The 22,197-nt window shown below is 40.7% G+C and overlaps 1 protein-coding gene across 1 annotated transcript in view; it reads left to right on the top strand.

Annotated features, from left to right (window-relative positions):
* Window positions 1-21,848, top strand: part of NAT8L (N-acetyltransferase 8 like) — a 178,666-nt gene extending 156,818 nt beyond the window's left edge. The window contains exon 3 of the mRNA XM_069203777.1: window positions 13,004-21,848. Within this exon, the coding sequence (XP_069059878.1) occupies window positions 13,004-13,371 (368 nt within the window). The 3' untranslated portion in view covers window positions 13,372-21,848. The remainder of the gene's footprint in view (window positions 1-13,003) is intronic.
* The last annotated feature ends 349 nt before the right edge of the window (window positions 21,849-22,197 follow it).

Below are 22,197 nucleotides of genomic sequence, written 5' to 3'. Positions count from 1 at the left end.
CACCGAAACCTAGGGAACTATCTGGAGTTCTCTGCTTCCTTTTGTGCATAGTTTATTCAGCACACTAATATGCTATTTGTAGATATATATATTTCAACAAAGTTTTAATCGTGGTATAATCACCATCCCCAGCAACGCGTTTTGGCTAAACAGGCTTGTTAACGCCTGACTATCTACCAGATACTGGTAACAGAAACAAAGAAAGAAAAGTAAAATAAAACTGAAAAGATTAGCTCCATAACCAAAATCTCTCTCTCATAACTTTTGCCTTCTTCAAACTTTCGCTTGCTCAGCTCCTCTCTCTTCCTAAATAAACACAAAGGCCCACAGTGGTATTCACATTTATTTCAACCATTCTGTCCACAGAACCTGTGCAATGTTATCTGTGGTGACTGCAGGACAAACTCCCTCATTGGTCTTACAAGGTCCAGTTCTTCCTATTTGCAGGCTAGTCTCAGTACATTCTGTTGAACTTCCACTCCTTTCAGAATTTCTCTTTCTGAACCCACCAACTCTTTCATTGAGTTTTGAGGTTTGTTCTGGGTCATACAAATTACTCCAGGTGCTGCAATGGTTCCCAAGAATGTCACCCTGCCTCTCATGCTAGTAATTAGGATACTTGTACCCCCAAATGAAATTGGACTTAATGACATTTCAAGCGAAAGTGTATTCCTGGTTTCTCTGTTTCTGCTGAGATCAGTCAGAAAGGTCTCCTATTCGCCAGTGAAGTCTGAGCAAGGACTTACTTTGTCACCCTGAAAATTAAGAGGACTGTTCTTCCTTGTTTCTGTAATTAGTTGCTCCTTTTGTTGGTTCCTCCACTTCCTTCAAATCTGGCACTGGTGCCAGCAGCCGCTTTCTACAGTGAATGGTGTAGGAGACCTGTGCTTCCTTTGACAAGTTCTGCATTCTGACAGTGACCACAAGCTCACACAAGACCAAATAAAGAGATGACCTCCGCTGCCATTCAAGTATATCTGTCAGTTAAATAATGCAAGTAAGAGCATTTGCTCTTAACTAATTGAGCGGGAGCATATCCATGCCCTTCTTATTTTGATAGATGTACATTCCGCTTATCTGCAGAATCACCATGTTAGAATCCAGCAATGGTGATGGTTCCGAATACTGCATGCAGGGCCTTGCATGTCCAATATATTATGTCCAGTGCTCGGATGGCCAATACTTTGATGGTTGACCGCACTATACTATGACCTTTACCCGTACTGCCAATCTCACACAACTTTGTGTTGCACAGTGGACACTGTGCTCAGTTGTACATGCCATAGGTGGCATTTCTCCTGATGTGCAGTAAAGTGTTCTGCCTCCTTCTTGCCTTGGTAAGAGCATGCGTTCATATATTAATGAGTGACACCTTTTCTTTTACTATGTGCAACTCCCTATACTTGTTTGCACCTTTCTTCACAACTTTTTATATGCTTTTAGTTCTCCGACGATATACTGATACAATATCGTACAAAGTAAGCTCTATTTTAAATTGCAATGCTGTTCGGTTGATTTTGTAAAAGACAAACGCACACTTAAGTAAATATTGTATCCTAACTGGCTTTTCTTCTGTAATTTTGACGGTCCTGACCACAGGCTGACAGGGCACCATAACTTCATCACCTAATAGCTGAATTTGATCAAAAATAGTGAACTTTTCAGAACGCAAAAAATAACTCTTGGTGATTCTGTTTTAGAGATGTGTAAAGTCAACTGTTTCCTTGAATGTTTTGTGCTCTTTTTCAGTTTTTATGTTAGACCTAGTGATGGCCCTGCAATGTGTTTTTTTACATTTCGCTGGTTCTGTGGGTAATGTGTCTAAATTTGAAAGTAAAAATAAATATTTGTTTCGTTATCCCAAGGTTTCGCTTTTGAAGTCTGTCTAATGAAAGTATGTTGCACTTCAGTTAGATTATTTAAAAATAGGTTATTCTTGGGATTCGATCCATCCATAGCACTCAGAAGGCTCCTTTAGCATTGGTACTCCCAGAAACAAATGCTTCTGTTTATTCTGACATACTCATGCCAGAATAATTGATGAAATGCTCTGTTAACAGTAAAGTGTTCTTTGCACCATCAGTGCTCCTTGTTAATCGTCTGCATAATGACATGTAATGCCCTCGAGTATCGCTATGCACTCGCATTTTGGATTTTATGGAAAGCAACATCAGTTAATGATCAAAGTCTGAAATCTTTCTTCCCTATTTGCTCATCGGTTGTACCTATAGCTAGAAGATAGAGGAGCAATCCAGACTATATTAATTGGTGTTGGTTAAATGAAATGTGTCGCCTGGACCCAATTAGATTGAAGTCCACCCATGAGCATATTGTTTCCATTGTCAAGCTTAAAAAAAACTATAGTTTCAGACAGTTGCCATAGGGACTGAAGAGGGTTCTTTGCAGTTACCAAGGAACTCAATATATAGAAGCAGAATGAGCATGTAGCTTACTCTTAGAACTACAACGGGAACTCGAATATTTACAGTCTAATACAATAGGAACTATATAAATTAGAAAAATAACGGGTATTAATATATTTTGAAAAATACTGACAAATTTGACAATAAAGTGATAGACAATATGCAGGAATAGGTACGGGCGGGGGTAAAATATTCCCAAACAGTGTAAGTCGTGAAGCTCATTATTTATAGGGTGAAAAATCTGAACAGGATTATACAGTCTGTCTGGCCCAAACATCTGTAGTGAGCTATGTGGTAAAGTTTTAACTATCTGAACTCTGTTTCAGTTAGATTAAGACTTAGGCCCTCTTTATGAGTATGCACCATATACTGCTATGCCACTTCTTGAATGGTCAGCTGTTCAGAACCCAAAATGACTTTTTCCAATCCAGAGTGGACCTGGCCTGGTAGTTCGGGTTGGACTGTTCCAATGGGGAGCAGGGTCGAGACTGATCTGCATATGGCTGGGTCTAAACTGGGGTGGCATGGTGGGCAAAAAAACTATGGAATGGGCTGGTCCAGAGCGATTGCCAGTGGCTGAGATTAATTCAAGCATTCCATCCATCACCTTGTTGTTTTTGTATTTGCCTCAGATATTTGGGCCTAAAGATTTGGAATGAGCTAATTGGGAAATCCGTTTCAGGAGATCTCTGGGTAATCAGAAGTTACTTGGCCTCATTGGTGTCAGTGGCAGTTTGTGGGTCCTTTGACCCTTAGACTAGGGACTAGGTATCACTGTTTGATCTTGATTTTCAGGATGGAGAGACATCATTTCAAGGCTGAACAGTTCTGGGGTAGAAACTCAGAACTCAGCAGCGCACTCAGTAACTAATACTCAATATTTCAATGTCTTCAGTACTTTGACTGCAAAAGAAAACATACCTCAATGCACACACAACTAAATACTCTGCCTCCAAGCTGGACACATACTGGCAGGCCGCAGTTGATAGGTTAGATGCTGGCACGTGGTGCGGAGTCTCCAGAGATGCTAAACTATTGGAGCAGGTACTGACGCATAAGAAGAAAGGCCTTAGTAGGCTGTTCCTGTTGCTGGTCCTTGCTAAGCGCAGAATGGCTATTTGTTGGATGTCCAATACCTCTCCAGAAGTGTATGAGTTGGTGAGGGATATGCCTGCATGGGTGGTGGCTGAAGAAAGCTGCATTCAGAAGTGCTGGAGAGACAATAAACGTGATGATGACTTACAGCCTTGGGCTGCGATGCTCGCTGATTTACTAGAGTCCTCAGATGCCAGGCCCCCACAGCCACATTGGATAATGGTGAAAGATATGAACGTGATGAGTGGTTCAGGGCACAAGTCGGGTAGAGGTGAAGGATTGGATCAGCGCCAATGGACTTAACGAACAGAATACAGTACCTTCTGCTGGATTTGGTTAATCAAGAGCATAAATTCCTTCACCCCAGAGAATGTTTATTGCTCAGTTTTATGCAGTGGTTGTGGCAGAGCAGGGGTGGGGGCAGCTGGGTTGTTGTTACTATGCCAAAATCTGGATGGTACCTTATTGTCTTATCTCCCAATAAAAATTTGTACCTAAAAATATATATATACAATTGAATGTGGAATTACAAATCCCTAAGGTGGACTTGCAGATCACACAGGGTGCAAATCATCAACTCAAAAACGCAGGGGCAACTAAGCCCTTAAATCAAGTCTGTTTCTGTTATTTATAAGGCATCCTCACATTTTCGCAACAGCAGGCCCTAACATAAAAACAAGCAATATGCTAAAAATCAGGCTTGATGGAATACATGTGACTTTGCACCCTCGACCAACTTAAACCAGTAGTTTTTTTAGATGTTCATGATTTAAAAAATCAGCCTGTAACAATACATTTATCCAGTATTGGATCATTCATAGAGACACATACTTGAATGATTCCCTGTTGTTAACAATATGTATCATTATCATAGGCCTTAGTTGCAATGAACAATGTATTTAACAACATATCCATGTCCTTTTGTGAAAGGAACCAAACTTGAACTATGACCAGTCAGGCAACAGCACCTCCTGGAATACTCCCCAGAGAGGCTGCTTCCCTCAGATTATCTACTGCATGTCATGTGTAGGGAGTCTCCCTGAGCTCTGCTCAGTTTTTTGTTTCCACTTCTTTGGCTTACTTTATCTAAAACATGTCTGAAACCTCTAAAAAAGGTTTATTCAGCACTCGCAAGTCCTGTGGCAAGAAGTGTCTACATGTGGAAGACCCACATAAGGAGTGCCTTTACTGACTTTACCCAAGTCATCAAGTGAAGGACTGCAAAATTTGTATGACTTTTTCTACAAAAACACTAAAAGACAGAGAAGGTAGGCTACTTCTGTGGCTCCAGAAATCCAAGGGTCACTTGCCTGATGAGGATAGTGACAATGCTGAAAGATTTAGGAAAAGGGCGAGATCCTCTGACAGACCATCTGAAGAAGGTAAGAAGGCCTTGAAGACATATCATAAAGACCCTTCCAAAAAGGAGAAAAAAGCATCACGTCTCCTCAGACAAAGCCTCCTTTAAGCCTGCTACCCCGTCTCTCAAAACTGGGGAAACCTCCATTTCCGTAATTATAAGTAAATCTATGTCGATGACATCAGCATCTACGGCACTCTCATCGATGATGACGGTTATTACTGTTACATCGAGAAGACCATCATCGGCGGGCCATATAACAATGACAGCCATCGACGAGCCCATTACATTGACGAGGATTTACCCATCATCTACTCTACCGCCGATAGCACTACCGTTGAAGACACCACTGTCAGCGGCACCACTGGCGAAACCACCGTCAACTGCACCATCGATGAAGACACCACCATTGAAGACAACTCTGTTGGCTGTAGCACCAATGATAACATCTGCGATGACTGAAGTGCCGTAGACGACACCATTGGCGGTGCTATTAAAAGTCTCAAAAAAGACAATTACACCAGAGATTACTTCACCTAGAAAAGTCTCTCCCTATCCTCCATCACATCTTTTGGATTTTGGGGAATCTGTTGAGGATGAAGGTCCGTTCGGGACTGTGCATAGTCCATCTGGTTCCTGGTCAAATGCCAGGATGATGAGGATAAACTTTATGAGGAAGATCACCCATATTGCCAACAATATTACGCTCCCCAACACAGGTCAGACTATGAGCACTTTCTTTATCAAAAACGACATGAAAATGTACAGTTACCTATCTTGCTGGTGCAGGATCTGCAAACAATGCTACAGCACTATAAAAGAAGATTACCTGACATAGTACAAGAGGCCCTTCCTCAACTTATTGCACCATCTACACCTCCATCTCTGCCTCCCCCAATAACTCCTAGAGTTACACCACGCTCAACAGCACCACTGACAGACGACCCTTCTTCCTTCGGAAGAGGGCAGAGAAGAAGGAGAAATCCAGGAGAATATTCAGCTGCTAAATGAGTGGGTTGATTATCTCATTCCCACACCTTCACCTCCACCTCAGTCAGATTCATCTCCGGAAGACATAGATGGATCCCATTACCTGATGGATAGAGCAGCCAACAGATTTGACCTTCCAACGTCTGTCAAACAAGCCAATTGCTTCCTTTACGACTTCAAGGAACAGGCAAGAAAGTCTATCAGGACAATCCCCATAATAGACTACACCTGGAAGGAGGGATAAAAATTATGAAAAACCCGGCGACAGTGGTAGTGGTGCCACCCAGGATAGATAACAAATACAAGACCCCTGATGATTCCTCGTCCTGGTTAATGGGTCATCCCAAACCCAACTCAGTTATTTCGCAGGTGGCTCAAAGAAGGTCTTAAAATCGTTCTGCCCCCATCTCCACACCACTAGACAGGGATGAAAGACAATCGGATAATGTGGGCAAAAGGTTTTCCATCATGTCTGCCACAGTGGTGCGTGCTGAAAATGCCCTAACTATCTTTGGCTGCTATGACAGGCAGATGCGGTCGGACATTGGAAATCTAGTACACCTCATACCGGAGGATAAAAAGCTTGAGGCAATGAAGATGCTACAGGAAAGTGAGTGACCTCCTCTGAAGTAATTGACTGCGCTTTGGATATAGCAACAACAGGTGTTCGCCAGTTAGCTGGAGCAGCAGTACTTAGATGCCAAGGATGACTGAAGTCAACATTGTTCAGACCCCTTGGCATGGCATACGACAGAGAGACATTGTTCGGGAAGCACATTGATGATGAGCTCTTAGCAATTAAGACAGACACAGATACCCCAAGATCCCTGAGCACTCTCCAAAATAAAAAAAAACTACTTTTCCGGGAGTCCGCGGAAGAGGATTTTCATCCTACAGAGGGGCCTACCAATGCCACAATATCAGTCCTTTCAGTCACAGTATAGGCTACCCTACCAGCAGCAGTACCGACAACCTTCTACAGCGGCCTACACAAAAAAGTGCCCCAGCAGAAAACAACTCTCCCAGGCCAGGGACACAGGTCACAAGCAGTGTCCTCCATCAGGTATCAGCCACAACAACATCTCTTCATCCAGTGGTTGTGAAGGATTCCAGACATTTACACCAATAGAAACAAATACCAACCGACAAATGGGTATTAGTCTTGATAAAGTATGCCTATACTATTTACAGAACAACCACCAAATCATCCGCCAAGGAGAGCACCCTCGTCATCTTCACTTATGAATAAAAGAAACCCTCATCATGCTTGTAAAAGGAGAAATTGAGAGAGTACTGTTTTCTCAAAGAGGCATACGCCTTTATTACAGATTCTTCCTGATAAGAAAGAAATCAGGCGAAAGGAGACCCATCTTGGACTTGGGAAAACTGAACACATTCCTACACAAACAGGCATTTCGGATGGTCACTCTCTCCGACATCCTGAACGTCCTCAACAACAGAGAATTTATGACATCTCTCGATCTGGAAGACACATACTTCCACATCCCCATCCACCCCAAATACAGAAGATATCTTTGCTTCACAGTGGCTGGAGCCCATTACCAATTCAAAGTTCTCCCATTTGGGCTAAAATTGGCACCTCGCATATTTACAAAGTGCCTAGCACCAATAGTAGCCGCTCTCAGGAACCAAGGCCATCAATTATTTCCTTACTTGGATGACTGCCTCCTCAAAGCCCCAACAACAAAACAAGCAAGAAAATCAACACAAGCCTGTCTCGACCAACTCCTCAAATTAAGGCCAACGATCAATTCGCAGAAATCAGATATCACCCGAAGCAGAACATACTGTTCCTGGGGGCTCTTCTGGACACCATACACAACAAAGCATATTTATCCCAGGAGAGACAACACAAATTAAGACAACTGGCTATCAAGCTTTCAAGTGAAATGTCTGTTTCAGTATGTCTGCCTTGCTAGGCATGAAGTAGTCTGAGTGTAAGACTCAAAATGAGACAGCAGAGATGATCATTTGAGGATATGTCAATCATCACTCCATACATGAATAACACCTTAGTGTTGTGGTCCCAAACTTCTCATTTATCGTAAGGCCTCACATTCCTTCCTCACATACCCAAATTCGTGATAACCACAGATGCCCCCCTGCAAGGCTGGGGTGGCAATCTATAGTAATTACAAATTCAGGGAAAGTGGTCAGAACAACAGAAAGCATTGCATATAAACAGGATGAAGTTGAGAGTCATCTTTTTCACTCTTCATGCTTTCCTTCCAAGGTTAGCAGGGTCATTATTGTTGGTCTGTACAGACAACATGACCTGCATGCATTATATAAACATGCAAGAAGGGACACGATCCCTAACACAAGAAGCGCAAGATCTGTCATTGGCTAACCGTTCACAATATATCACTAAGGGCAGAGCATGTATTAGGAGTCAGCAACACTCTCGCAGACACACTCAGCAGGACAACAGAAAACTGTCACGAGTGGGAGCTGAATCAAACACAGGCAAAAAAGATATTCTCACACTGGGGTAGGGCAGCATTAGATCTCTTTGCGACGAACAACAACACTAAGGCGGTGATTCTAACCGCGGCGGGCGGCGGTCGCCGCCCGCCATGCGGTTACCGCCAAATGACCGCACCGCGGTCACAAGACCGCGGCGGCCATTCTGGCTTTCCCGCTGTGCTGGCGGGCGACCGCCAAAAGGCCGCCCACCAGCACAGCGGGAAAGACCCAGCAACGATGAAGCCGGCTCCGAATGGAGCCGGCGGAGTTGCTGGAGTGCGACGGGTGCAGTAGCACCCGTCGCGAATTTCAGTGTCTGCTAGGCAGACACTGAAATTCTTTTTGGGGCCCTCTTACGGGGCCCCCAGGGGCCCCGCGGCACCCCCTACCGCCATCCTGTTCCTGGCAGGAGACCCGCCAGGAACAGGATGGCGGTAGGGGGTGTCAGAATCCCCATGGCGGCGGAGCGCACTCCGCCGCCATGGAGGATTCTCAAGGGCAGCGGAAAGTCGGCGGTACACCGCCGACTTTCCGTTTCTGGCCGCGGCTGAACCGCCGCGGTCAGAATGCCCAGCGGTGCACCGCCAGCCTGTTGGCGGTGCTACTGCGGTCATTCGCCCTGGCGTTTTTTACCGCCAGGGTTAGAATGACCCCCTAAATGCCAGTTCTATGACAGCCAATACCCTCTCCTAGGGTCATGGGGGAATGCCCTTTCGATGAGATGGTCGGGTATTCATGCTTACCAAAGGTTCTCAGAAAGATGAAAAGGGAGCATTGTAGCCTGATCCTCATTGCTCCCAGATGGCCCAGACAGCACTAGTATACTGAACTTTTCTTGATGTCCGGGTGCAAACCGATTCACCTATCACCACTTTCAACACTATTGATCAGAGACAAAGGCAGGGTTAGCTCCACTTCTGTGCATGTCTCCTGTTTTTAGTGAATACAAGGACCTAGACATTCCTCAGGACAGCCATGAAATACTGGCTAAAGCAAGAGCTGAGTCCGCCAACAAAACATATAAGCTAAAATGGAAATGATTCTCTGTGTGGTGTCAACATTCTACCTTACATCCTTTAAAAGCATCCCCTGAACAGATACCGCTGTATCTCCTATATCTGGCAAAATCTGAACTAGTGCCTGCTTCAATCAAATCCATCTTGCAGCAATATCAAGATACAGAAGATCATCTAAGTCTCCATCCCTTTGCTCGGACAGAATAATCAAACAATTTATGAAGCTTTTGTTCAGGGTTTCTATCCAGTCAGAGCTCCACCACCAGAATTTCATCTCAACATAGTACTTTCTCAGTTAATGGAACCACCATTTAAACCCATTCACAAGACAAACTTGAAATTTCTCACATGGAAAGCAGCATTATTATTAGCGCTTACCTCTGCAAGACGAATCAGTGAGATGCAAGCCTTCACTACACAAGAACCATTTTTACATTTCACTGATGACTATGTCCTATTAACAACAAATCCTCGGTTCATTCCTAAAGTACTGACGCGCTTCCATCTGAATGAACCAATACGTTTTCCCCGAATCCAGCCACCCCAGCTGAGCAAGCACTTCATACTCTGGTTGTCAACAGATACCTCAAATTCTATTTGCTTCGTACAAAGAACATATACAAATCTAATCAACTCTTCGTATCAAACAGTCAGGCACATCAAGGGTCTTCAGTCACTAAAGCTATGATTGTAAGATGGATTTTCACTACGATCCAGTTTTGTCATTCAAAAGCGGGGAAACCACTGATAACCAAGGCAAGGGCACACTCAACCAGGGCAGTATCCACCTCAGCTGCTCTTTTTGCAGGTGTGCCAGTGGAGAACATTTGCCGTGCTGCAACATGGAAAAATGCCCACCCATTTATGCAGCAATACTGCCTGCAATTGGCACAATGAGAAGATGCCTATGATAATGATACATACTGCTATGTTATGGCACCATGGGACTCCGATATCAATGACGGGGAATGATTCAAGCATGCGAATCTATGAAAGAAACCAATACTGGATAACTGCAGTTACAGGTAAATAACTCATTTTCTTCTCAGCACACTGTTGCCAGCCTAGAAGTGTTAACATCGACATTAATTTTAAAGAGGAATATTCTTGCTAGACCTAAAAGTTGTAAGAAATTCCGTATTGCCAGACAAAAATGTATGCATCGAAATATTTACATACCAACCAGACTCAAAATTCTTTCTCAGTGAGCTTAACATGCTCCAAGCAATGAGTGGGTTTGCTTATGGGTTGCATAGTATCCTTCTATAATGTTTTCTTCTGCTGTCCCACGGCCATGAGTGGGTTTGCATATAGGTTGTATAGTATCCTTCAATAATGCATTCTTCTGCTGTTCCACGGACATTTTTCCACTCAGGTGCCCCTGCCTATTCTCTGGCACCTGCCAAACATGATCTCAGCCCCCACAAACTGTCCGAGGTACCATGTGAGGCACTTCTCAGAGTTGCATAGCACCACTGCCTTCTCTAACACCAAGCATTTTCCGTTACATCTTTCCCAGCACTCCTCTTCTTTGGTGGTATGGGAAGCAAACGATTCATTTGGTACCCAGGGCTCACAGACTTCTATACGACCTAATTCTAAAAATTTGGCACTGGAGATAAAACTCAAATCAGTTTTAGACAGAGCATTGGGGTGAAATTCCAGCATGAGGTAATGGTGTGAGATACATGAGATGGCCAAAAGCAAAAAAGGTTTTGCACAAGAAGAAACCAATATATTATAAGTAAACATTTGTTGCCTTCCCACCTATTTCATTTTAAAGAGCTCCCTGAAACAGAGCTGTTATGCTGATGTTCATTTGTGTACCTGTTTTGTATATGTGGATTTTATTTGATCAGTGGTTCTCAGCACCAATATGCTGCTTGGTATGCTCAACTGCTTTACAAATTATAACTAACATGAAATGTATGTGTCCATGTTTCCCTACCCAACAATCATTGTTCCACCTGTTCATCTTGATGTTATCACCATTCAGTAGATGTCCATATGTACTATATTGTTTCACTGGCCCACATTTATGTAACCAGTAAATACCCATATGTACTGCATTCATTCTGAACCTTTCAAAAAATGGGGAAATGTGGTATGAGTACAAATAGTCTAAAAAAACAAGTGGTTATACTGAAAGATCAGTAGACTATATGAGGCATAACTGAATTACCGCTTAACTCCAATCAGTTCCTTCTGGTAGGCAAGGGCATCTTTTTTCTTTGTATTTTTTTATGCAAACACTAATTATGTTTTCAATGATGTAATTTTTATCTGGGCAGAGATAGTTCAGAAACAGAAAAATGTATTCTTACACCAAGAATCGTCATTAAAAAGATTTTTTTAATCAAAGTAAGTTTTTGGATAGAAACAATACAATGCAATACCTTGTACCCTCTTCCTGCAATACTCTAAAATGCATCATACGTCTATTAATAGGCACATTATTTATAGATCAAAAAAGTGTTCATACGTGTTCAGTTAAAAATGTATGTGAACAACGTTGCTCGATAAATTCTGCCACTAAAATAGCCTTAGCCAGGACTCAATTAATGATTTCAGTCATTCTCTGAAAGCTCTGTACAGATAGCACCTTTTATTAAAGGGTGCTCAAATACAGTCCCTTACAATGTCTTAAAAAGAATAGCAATTAGTCCCCAGGAAAAAATACTTTGGGAAGAATTCTCCACTTTTGTCTACGGTGTCATGTTTAGAGATTCAATTATACACAATGGGTTAACCTAGATCTGTCTTGTTTTTTACCTTCGGTGAACTGGGTAGAAAGAGCTGGGCTGAGATATATTCCTACTACTGTGGGCTGGAATATAACTCACCCCTGATTGGGATCTATCATCTTTAAGCAGTTCATGCTTTGGTATTCCACATAGTTGAATTCAGTATGGACACATGTAAAGAGTCATCTGGTGTAATAAGGAGCATGAAGGTCTAATAAGTACAATATATAACAAGAAAATTAGTTATGTGTTAGCTTCCAGGCATTGTATAATGGCTGTTGATGCCTTGATGTTTCATTCATAGATGATCTAGGTAAGGACATGGTCACTGCAACAGACCGTCCTCACAGAAATGCCTAAAAGGTATCAAGCATTTGTCAATTACTGTTAATTTTGTCAGGATTATAACCACGCTTGATTTAGCGCTCCATGATCTATCATCCTTTAGGAGAATGGGATATTGTAGGGAATGCATTGTTTAAGCCTTTTGAGGTATTAGTTAGGTTGTCCCTGCTCCTCAGCCTTCAAAACTTGGGGCGAGATGAAGGACTAGGGAATTCTCTGTGCCTGTAAGGAGTCTCCCTCAAGAGGGACAAAAAGTGATTATTCTGACTCAGACCTCCCATCCTGACATGGGACTAACAACACATAGAAGGGGTGGAGGCTGTGTGGCTACATTTGACCAGCGGTTACAATAAACCTCAACCCTCTTGTGCCAGGACGTGTATTAAAAGCATAAATTCTGACTGTACCAGGAAATAAAGACAAAGGGGATAAAGGGGTGGAAAAGATGTCTCTGACTAGAAAGTGCATCGCAATTATTCACACGCCACCATCATTCAGAAATGTACAGTTGTCTTAAACTTGACGGATGTTTTTTTCCTGCAGGTTCCTGCTTCTGGGTGGCGGTTCTGGATGGAAATGTAGTGGGCATCGTGGCAGCAAGAGGCAACGAAGAAGACAATGTAGTGGAGCTACGCCGGATGTCTGTAGACTCCAGTTACCGTGGGAAAGGGATTGCGAAAGCTCTGGGCCGCAAAGTCCTGGAGTTTGCCATGCTAAACAACTACTCTTCTATAGTTCTTGGAACAACGGCTGTCAAGATGGTGGCCCACAAGCTGTATGAGTCACTAGGGTTCCAGCATGTGGGTATTGTTGAAAACTACACTCTCCCTGGGATGACTCACTCCGTAACAGAGAGATTGTTCTTCCAGCTCCGCTACCATCGCTACCGCCTGCAGTTGAGTGAAGAGTAAACCACACATATTTCTCCCTAAGTTTTATCATGTGTTTTTCCAGTTTGCTATTCTTTGAGTACCCCCATTTCATTTTATATGCTAAATCATGCTGTCGCAAAAGAAAAAAAAAGAAAAACGATTTTCCTCGCATGCTTTCAGATGGGAGTGTTTATACTGGAAATATTGTTGGTCTCATTAACAACCTACCACATTAGTGCTAGGTCTGTTTAAGTGAATACACAGATTTTTTCAGCATTGCCCAAATACCTACATAAGCACAGCAGCCTGAATACCTAGGCTACCACTGATTTGTGTAAATAATATTTTTTCACCTATGACGAAACATGATAGCCTTTGCCCGAGAGCTACTTGCTGCATTTTCCCAAATTCTTTGAACTGCATTTACATTATCATGAACATTAATGGTTAAGCATCCTTCAAATGTGGAAAATGCCTGCTGCAACGCATGAAAAGGATTTTTGCACGAATTCAAACACATACTGTTTGCCAACAAGGCAATGGCTGAAGTTGCACTTTTTGGTTGTTGCACACTGCAGCTGAAAAAGCCTATGGTGCATCCAGTATCCTTGCCTTTCCTTTTCACTCTTTTCTTCATCTTGGGCAGACTTTAATAATTACATATTAGAACATACAATAGAACTGGACAATCATCTGCCCTCCTGTATTCTCGTGCATAGCCTGAAACCTGGGCCAGAACTTCGCATGTCTATATTGGAGCTGCTACATGCTGCCTTTTAGTATTTAGAGCAAAAAAGGAAAACAAATACTGCTTGATCTTCTCAAGCAAAGGGGATGCTGCATTTCCTCTGCTGACATATTTGCACAATATTACGAACGTCAAATTGAAAAGTTTCTGTAAAACAATGTACAACAAACCTTTGGTTTTAGGGACTGGGAAGTGCACACCCACAACATTTTTATATACTGCCTGTTATATACATAAAGATGGCCTTACTGCAGTCATCCGTAAAAAAACAAAGATGTTAGTTTTGAAGATGTTTGAATTGTATAATGCAAATTGCAATGCAAAACAGATTTGGCATGTGTCTGTACTTAGTATGTATGTACAGTGCCTGCAAACAAAGCAAGGGACTAAGACTACTAGCCTGAAGTGTAACGTTTTGTGAGATAGTTCAAATAACAGGAACGTCGCATGTAACAAGCCTGAGGAAAGGTAGAATATTAGTTGTGGAAGTGAGTTTATAGAAATGGTAAAAAGCCAAAATGTGCTGCAACACATATCTTCGTAAATTCTAAACACTATAAATATCGTTTCTCGAAGTGTTATCATACTGTGAAAAGGTATATGGTTCAGCTACACAGAGCCAGATTTTGTCTACTTTAGTTGTACACATGACTAAAGACTTCATGTATATATACAAATGCCAATTACCTAGGAATGAAAACCAAGGCAGTGCACTTAACTGTTTTATATAATTCTAGAGTATACACTGATAGTATCCATGCGGGTACTAAGTACAAATCGATTGATGAGATAAGGGGCTAGTACATTTCATGGTCAAACTATAATCTGTCATGTTTGTGAGTGGTTCCTGGGGAGTAACTCTGCGTGACCTTAAACTGGATGGGGCAGACTTGTTTATTATAATGGCTGACCTATGATTTCATTTTCAATGTACCATAATTTACATTTTTTTATATCTGCTGACACATCTGCTTAGACACTGCAACCAGATTTTGTTCGAAATGTCACACTGTTTCTAAAGAAACCCTTCGACCTAGGTTTATAACAATATTTCACTTGCATTTTCCGCAGTAACACAGTATCCCACTGTGGCCTAGAGTTCCTGGGTTTCTTAGGTGCGAGAACAACATGCCATATTATACTGGCCCAAAAAATTAGACAGGTAAAATTAAGGGGCAGATTTAAGAGCCCCTAGCGCCTCCTTGTGCCACATTAGCGTAATTTGTTTTACGCTAATATGGCCTAATGAGGCCAAAATCGCCACATCAAATTTATGAAGTGGCGCAAAGTATACATTGTGCCACTTTGTAACCCTTTGCGCTACATTATGCCTGCGTTTCCTGTTGGGTGGACCGAAAAAAAAGGACATTCGCGTCATTTGTTTCTGCACTTTTATCGCCTGCTCAGGGCAGCCGTTAAAAGAACACTCCCATTGGTTACAATGGGCCTCTGGGTGCTTTGCAGGATTAGCGTCAGAATTGCTGACGTTAGTCCTGCAAAATAATGAACTTGCATCAAAAATTCTGACGCTAGTTCCCTAAAAACCGCCATGGTGTGCTGCATATTAAATACGGTGCACACAAGGTGGCTTTAGGGATGCGCAAGAAAAGTGGCGCTGCACTAGTTGCAGCACCACCTTTCATAAATCTGCCCCTAAATGTGGCTAAAGCTGCAAATGCAACCCGACCCCTTCACATCCCTATCTATGGTGAAAAGGAGCACAGAATGCTTCCACCTTCCATGCATCCACCTACACTGCCCCCTTTCGTACCTACCATCCCCTGCCTCCTGTCCCGCAAAATCAGCCCAGATCTTGTTCAACATGTAGGAAGGGGGTAAATAGGAGCCAATTTATTTCCGGAATGGGGAGACCGGATCAAGATTTGGAACCTGTAATTCCGTGTCCACATTCTTCTTATTTAGGTGCGGAGATACCAGCTGGACCCATTAATAATTCCAGGCATGCAGTATCCAAGCATCTAAATCAGGCTCACTCATAACCAGGTGCTACATTGACACATGATTCTGGACTTGAAATATTTGTCCCATTACCTGTTACTAGTCGTAAAGAAAATATGATGTATAGCAGAAAACCAATTGTTTCCTTGTTTCAGTCTTGCTTTATGTATGGAATTTATTAATTTAAGCTATCTATGTTCATACATACAAACATAACTAAATTTGTTGTTCATTTTCCATTTTTCATGCTGGGCTGCAAGGTGTGGATTTACTGCGGCTGCCTTAGGGATTCTGTGAAGTCACTCATACACTGGGTGGCTAAGAGCCTACTGTTTGTTGTTTTTAGAAATAACTTTTTGTTCATTTTTCTTATTGTGGAGTCCCTGCTGTTTGTGTTTATCTGTTTACTCCCAGCCCCTCCAGCATACCACGTCTCTCAGTTTTGCCTTCCGCATACCTGTGTTGCCTACCATCCTCCTTTCTTTATGTTGCCTCAAGCCCTGCAAAATATATATTTTTTTAAATAAATTGCGACCAGGATTTAGCCCCCCCATAGCGCATTTTTTAAACCTTTTTCTCCTTATTGCCCCCTACACTCTCTACATCCTTCTAGCCTCATGCCTTCTCCTCCCTAACTACCAGCAATTTAAAATAAACACTTTTTAATTACTTTCAGTCATAATGCGCAGCTGCTGTGCAACATGGCTAAAACCACATTGACAAAGCCAATCGGTGAGACCCACTGGCATTGCCAATGCTTGTTTTTAAAGTGTCCTTTTGTATTTAGCATAGTTTACTCTCATTCTGTGGTTTAGAGTACTGTATATTAGAAGAACACCCCTCTCATTACTTAGTGGTGTGTGACATAGAGCTATAAAATAATGAACGTTGCAGAATCTCAAAACCTAAATAAGTTATTACGGAAGGATTATTAAATTGGCATAAAAGTATTTAAGATAAAGCTAAAAAGAAGGTCCCATGATGTAATGTCAAGATACTGAAAACACAAACGCAGTGTCAAAAATGTACAATATTGGAACTTCTACCAATCTGCACACAGAGTTTGGCTCAAAGAATCTTCTAATGTAGACGAGATTATTCACACCAACAACAGAGTTTATTAACAAGTATTTAGTTACGGAGTTTAACAAATGAGGAGCATGGTTAGGTGCTATTTGAAGATATAGTCATCTCTATTACAGTGTTTAGTTAAACAAACGTCATGGCAGATTACTGTAAAATACGATATCCTTTGTACCTTACTTTCAGTCTGATGATTGTACAGTAGCAAATGTATCATAGGAATTTTAGACAGTGTACGCGTCCGGACATAGCATTTTTTGTTGTTTTAGATAGGGATACGTTTTGTTGCTTTTAAATTCTGCGCTGAAATTCTGCGTAAAACGAATGCCTCTCTGTGCGTCAAGTTTAAATAATTTATGAAGTGGTATTGGGAGTTTGCATAATATTTATTCAATAGGTTTTGTTTGAGCCACGTGCCTTTCCTTATCTGCCTCACTCATTCGCAGAAGCCAAAATCAGCACACTTGTAAATTATACAAAGCACGCTATGGGGATACTTTCGGTTACTGAGTAGCAAAAACTGGTTGAGTCATATTGTTGAGATTAGTACATTATAAATGATAAACACACTCTCAATTGACTTCTAACTTCCTGAGCACGGGTTTGCCACTCGTGAAGTGTAAGTGTCCTCGTGTGGGAATAACGTTGCTGCCTCAAGGACTATTGTCCTATTTTAGACCATGTTTAAAGCAACAGTACTACCAAGGGACACAAAAAATGTTTTTTTCACTTCAAGTTAAATATGTCTCATTTTTGTAAATCTGCATGCACGTGCTTTATTTAAGCATTCCGGAAAAATCAAAAAACAGTTTTACAACTATTTTTCACGAGTTTGAAAAAGTGTTTTGTTTTACAACAATGTAAAATACAGTTTTCATAAAGGAAAGTGTCTGCCACGTCCATGGACACTCTACATGTGTGACAAGTCGGAGGCCAAAATCGTTTTTTTAGAAACGTATAATAATGCCTCCTCCTTACTACAGAAAACATGTTTTGATAGTACTGCTGCTTTAAGAAAACCAGTGTGAAACCACTCTTATTTATTTGATACCTTTATCTAGTTCTGTTTGTCATACTAACTGTTCTCTGTAAAACAGGGTAAGTTATGGTTTCTCTTATCCACTTTTTCCGTAAAATAGTCTCAATAAAAATACTATCTTGTGGAAAGTTAAGCATTCTTTATTACTGCTTCATCTACATTGAAAATAATGTAGCACAACAAATTATGAAACCCCCATGTATGGGTGTTTGACTGCATGGGCCGAATCAATTATCAACGAGGTTTTGTAACTCTAGGGAAGCTTGCTTTTTAGTAGTACTCTATTTTGTACTGTTTAGATTTAAATATTATGCAGAAATCAAGGTGCCCCATAAGGGTGGGTCTGCCAAAGACCATGTCAATCTTTTCTTCTAAGCCGACCTGAATATCGGAATAGCCTTAAAGTGCAGATGTCTTCTTTTTTTGGTGGATCCGACTATGTACACAAAGCAGAGAAGCAACAACTGAATCCTGTTCACTAGATGCAGCTGTTGTGGCAAGTGTAAGCCTTCTAAAATGCTAACCACTGCACTTAATAGTTTGACTGGCCCAACAAGGAGAAACTACAGCCCATCTTTGTTGAGCTCCAAGCATTATGTGTGCTGAAAAGGGACATGAACATCTGCATTGAGTGTCGTTGATGGATGAAGTAACAGTCTGCTAATGCTTCTGCATCACAACACTTTTTGACTATGAACAACAGCTTCCTATAGTTCAGTGTTTGGTTCCTCCATAGCAAAGGTTTTGTTTACTTTTGTACCTTCTTGCTTTTTGTTTGTGATAAAGTGGCACAATAGAATCCTGCACAAGCAATACTACAAGACTTATTGTGACTATCAGAAACCTAAACAGACTCGTAATGTAGATTTCAAATATGCGTTAGTCATCTTTATTTGTAGTCTAAATGTTTTAGTAGCACTGCACATAAATGGTTGTATTTTTGCCCCTCTAGAGACAGTTGTAAATTTATTCATTAAGTGCCATGCACGTAAAGCGAATTGGCATCCTTTTGTATCAGAAACACTGTACTGAAGGAAAATGTCTGTTTCTGTTTAGTTTATATTGTGTTTACATTATGTACATCATGTACAATCAGGTATAAACTAACACATTTCTGTACTTGTGTCGTGGTTTATTTGAAATGCATCTTTCACTAGCTAATTACTGTGAAAGGCAATTTACTCTGCTTAACTGACATGTAATAACAGTTGTAGGTGCAAGTAGCCAAAGCCTCTGCTTACAAAAAAGTGTAGAATGTAATCTTGCATTCAGTCTTTACTAGGGAAAATGTATTAACTCGTTTACTTGCACAGGTTTGCTGAAACCAATAAATGCAATAAAATACTGAATAAATAATTTGATTTTACCAGCCTGAAATTGCGTATTGTGCTGCGATCTAATCCCACTATGTTATTTTACAACTGTTCCACGCCAAGTCTACTGAAAACTAATGCTGTCATTAAACACAGTAAATTAGATTGTATTCAAAGCAACTAATTACATCAACAGTCTTTCTCTGTAATTATTTATATGCAGAAAGCAGTTATAATATTCAGCTTATACTTGAACTAGAAGCATCTTTCAATGAACAGTAAGATTTGGCCTAAGGGGGATGCCCAAAGCATGTCTGAAACAGTGGTGTGAAAAATATATGCAGTCAATAATGCCAAGAATCAGATCTAACTATAAAATGCAACAGGCATTTCCAAAGGATATCGATCACAGTACAGTGGCTTTGCTTGACTATCCCTTCCTACTCATATTCTACAATTTGCTGCGCTAAGATAAACAGTTATTTTAAAGATGATGTACATGTCAGTGTTTTGTTCTTGACCATGTAACCAGGGGAAAACACAACTTGACTTGGAAAGTCTTGTAAATTCAAGATTCCACAAGTCCACAAAACTGATGCATTCAGCAACTTGTTTTTAAAATAAAAAGTATAAATGAGAAAGGCCAGAGTGTTCTACAATTACATACAGCAGTCACTACAGTGTCCCCTAGATTCCCAATCAACCACATGCTGTCTGTCTTTCTATGCTGATGATACTGGTAATGCAGTTTTCTAACTTTTACATGCAAATGTAAGCCTAGGCCTTACCCTGTATTGATCTTTAAACAAGACCATCTACTATACCTTTTATTATCTGAAGGGTTGCAACTGCTACATTTTTGTTATAATGAACATCACCTTAAAAAATATGACATGATCTTCCCCTCCTATTACTATCTTAAGGGTAGGGGCATTATTGCCAGATCTTCGATTGGTTCCAAATTTGACTATTTTATTGCTCTTAATTGTTGGTACACTGAAAAAACAATTTCAAGAATCTGCAAATAATGCAAAACTCTGCATCCAAAGTAGTTTGTATGTTACCTTCCCAAGTCAGTCCATATTTTATCCACTCTTGCAAAGTCTCACTTCTAGTGGCTTTCAGAATTCAGTTCAAGATTATACTATTCACACACAATCTCTGAGTCGTTCTGCTCCCTGACATATGAATGAACAGTTTATACCATACTGTCTTTTGGTGGGGCTTCTCTCTACAAGTAAGAATTTATTGATTTCAAAAACTGTTAGAAAGAAGGTGGAATGTGCTAAAGCTTTTCTGACTACAGTTTGCTGTCTATGGAATTATATTCCTTAGAGTCTCAAGCACATCCACTAATTCCTTCGGTCTGGAAAGCCTTGAAAACCCATTTTTTCAAGTAACTTCTTTCCACTCTAAAGAAGTACTTTGTCACCTATCGGTTTATTATTGCTATACAAATACCTCATTGACAAATAGATTGGAGGACAAGAGACTATTCTGACAACTAAACAAAGCGACTGCAGAGAAGTCAGTTATCTGCTGGTATCGGTACATTATGTTGATCATAAGCAAATCATTCTGAGTATCTCATTCCAAGCAATTTGAACATGCTTCCTTCCGTGTGTAGAACTAGAGGGCTATGGGACATGATTATTGCATATGTGGATCAATGCACATATATTTGATCTGAATCTAGGTGATATACATCTAACTCTTTAGAACCAGCAAGACCATTTTTTATGTCTAATATTTCTACTTTGCATGGGTTTGGCAGTATCATGGCATAAATGACTCAAATGTGATTTGTGGTCAGTGGCTTAGTTTGTAGTAGCGCTGATCTTTTAGGAATCTTTTCATATGTCCTAGTTTATGGTAACATGGTGCAAGTGTTAGTCGGCATATGTTTCCACTTAAGCCAATTTACAGTGCACATACAGATATCCTATTGTTTCTTACCTTCACAAGTGTTGGGTTATAGGAAACGTCACATACCAAACAGATTTAATGATTATAATGAAATAAATTCACTTTGTGTATCAACTTAATAAATATGCAAATTGTACCTGGCTATAATTTACTTGAAGATGTTATGTCTGAGTCCACCTTGTGAAAAGCTTAGCACTGGCAATCTCTTATATGGACAGATTTTCATGTTCTACGTATCGGCAAATATTTATGCAAATGTGAAATGTGTAAAGTAAATATTGTATTTAGACACTGGAATTGATTACAGATGGCCACTGAAACTGTGAATAATAATCTGATCTGCTGTGAAATTGTTAAACTGTTAATTTGCCTTTTTTTGAAACTGAAAAGTGGAAGTTGTAACCTGAAGAAAACTATGTAAGTAATGTAGGAATAAATTACATCAAACACTAGCACAATATTTTTAATGAATTTTACTTGCAAATCCTAAAATATATTGCGCTTTAAAAATCAGTTTTAATGCTACAGAATATACAATATAATGGAGAGTGAAAATACACATATGCTCTAGCAAACACTTGTGAACAGTTGAGTGAGGAATCATTTAGGAAAAATACAAACTTTTACCTCTGCCAAATAGGTTGAGATATGTTAAAAGGTCAACCGAGCATAGGGGAGGAAAATCAAGTCGGCATTGATTTAAAAAAAAGAGATGTTAACAACAGTTGAGTGTAAATAATGGAAACTAATGCATGTACTCTACCACTTGGGTGGCTTATTCCTATTGGAATTTTGTA

Source organism: Pleurodeles waltl, chromosome 1_2 (genome assembly GCF_031143425.1).
Source record: "Pleurodeles waltl isolate 20211129_DDA chromosome 1_2, aPleWal1.hap1.20221129, whole genome shotgun sequence".
NCBI lineage: Eukaryota > Metazoa > Chordata > Amphibia > Caudata > Salamandridae > Pleurodeles > Pleurodeles waltl.
This window is presented reverse-complemented; position numbering and strand designations above follow the sequence as displayed.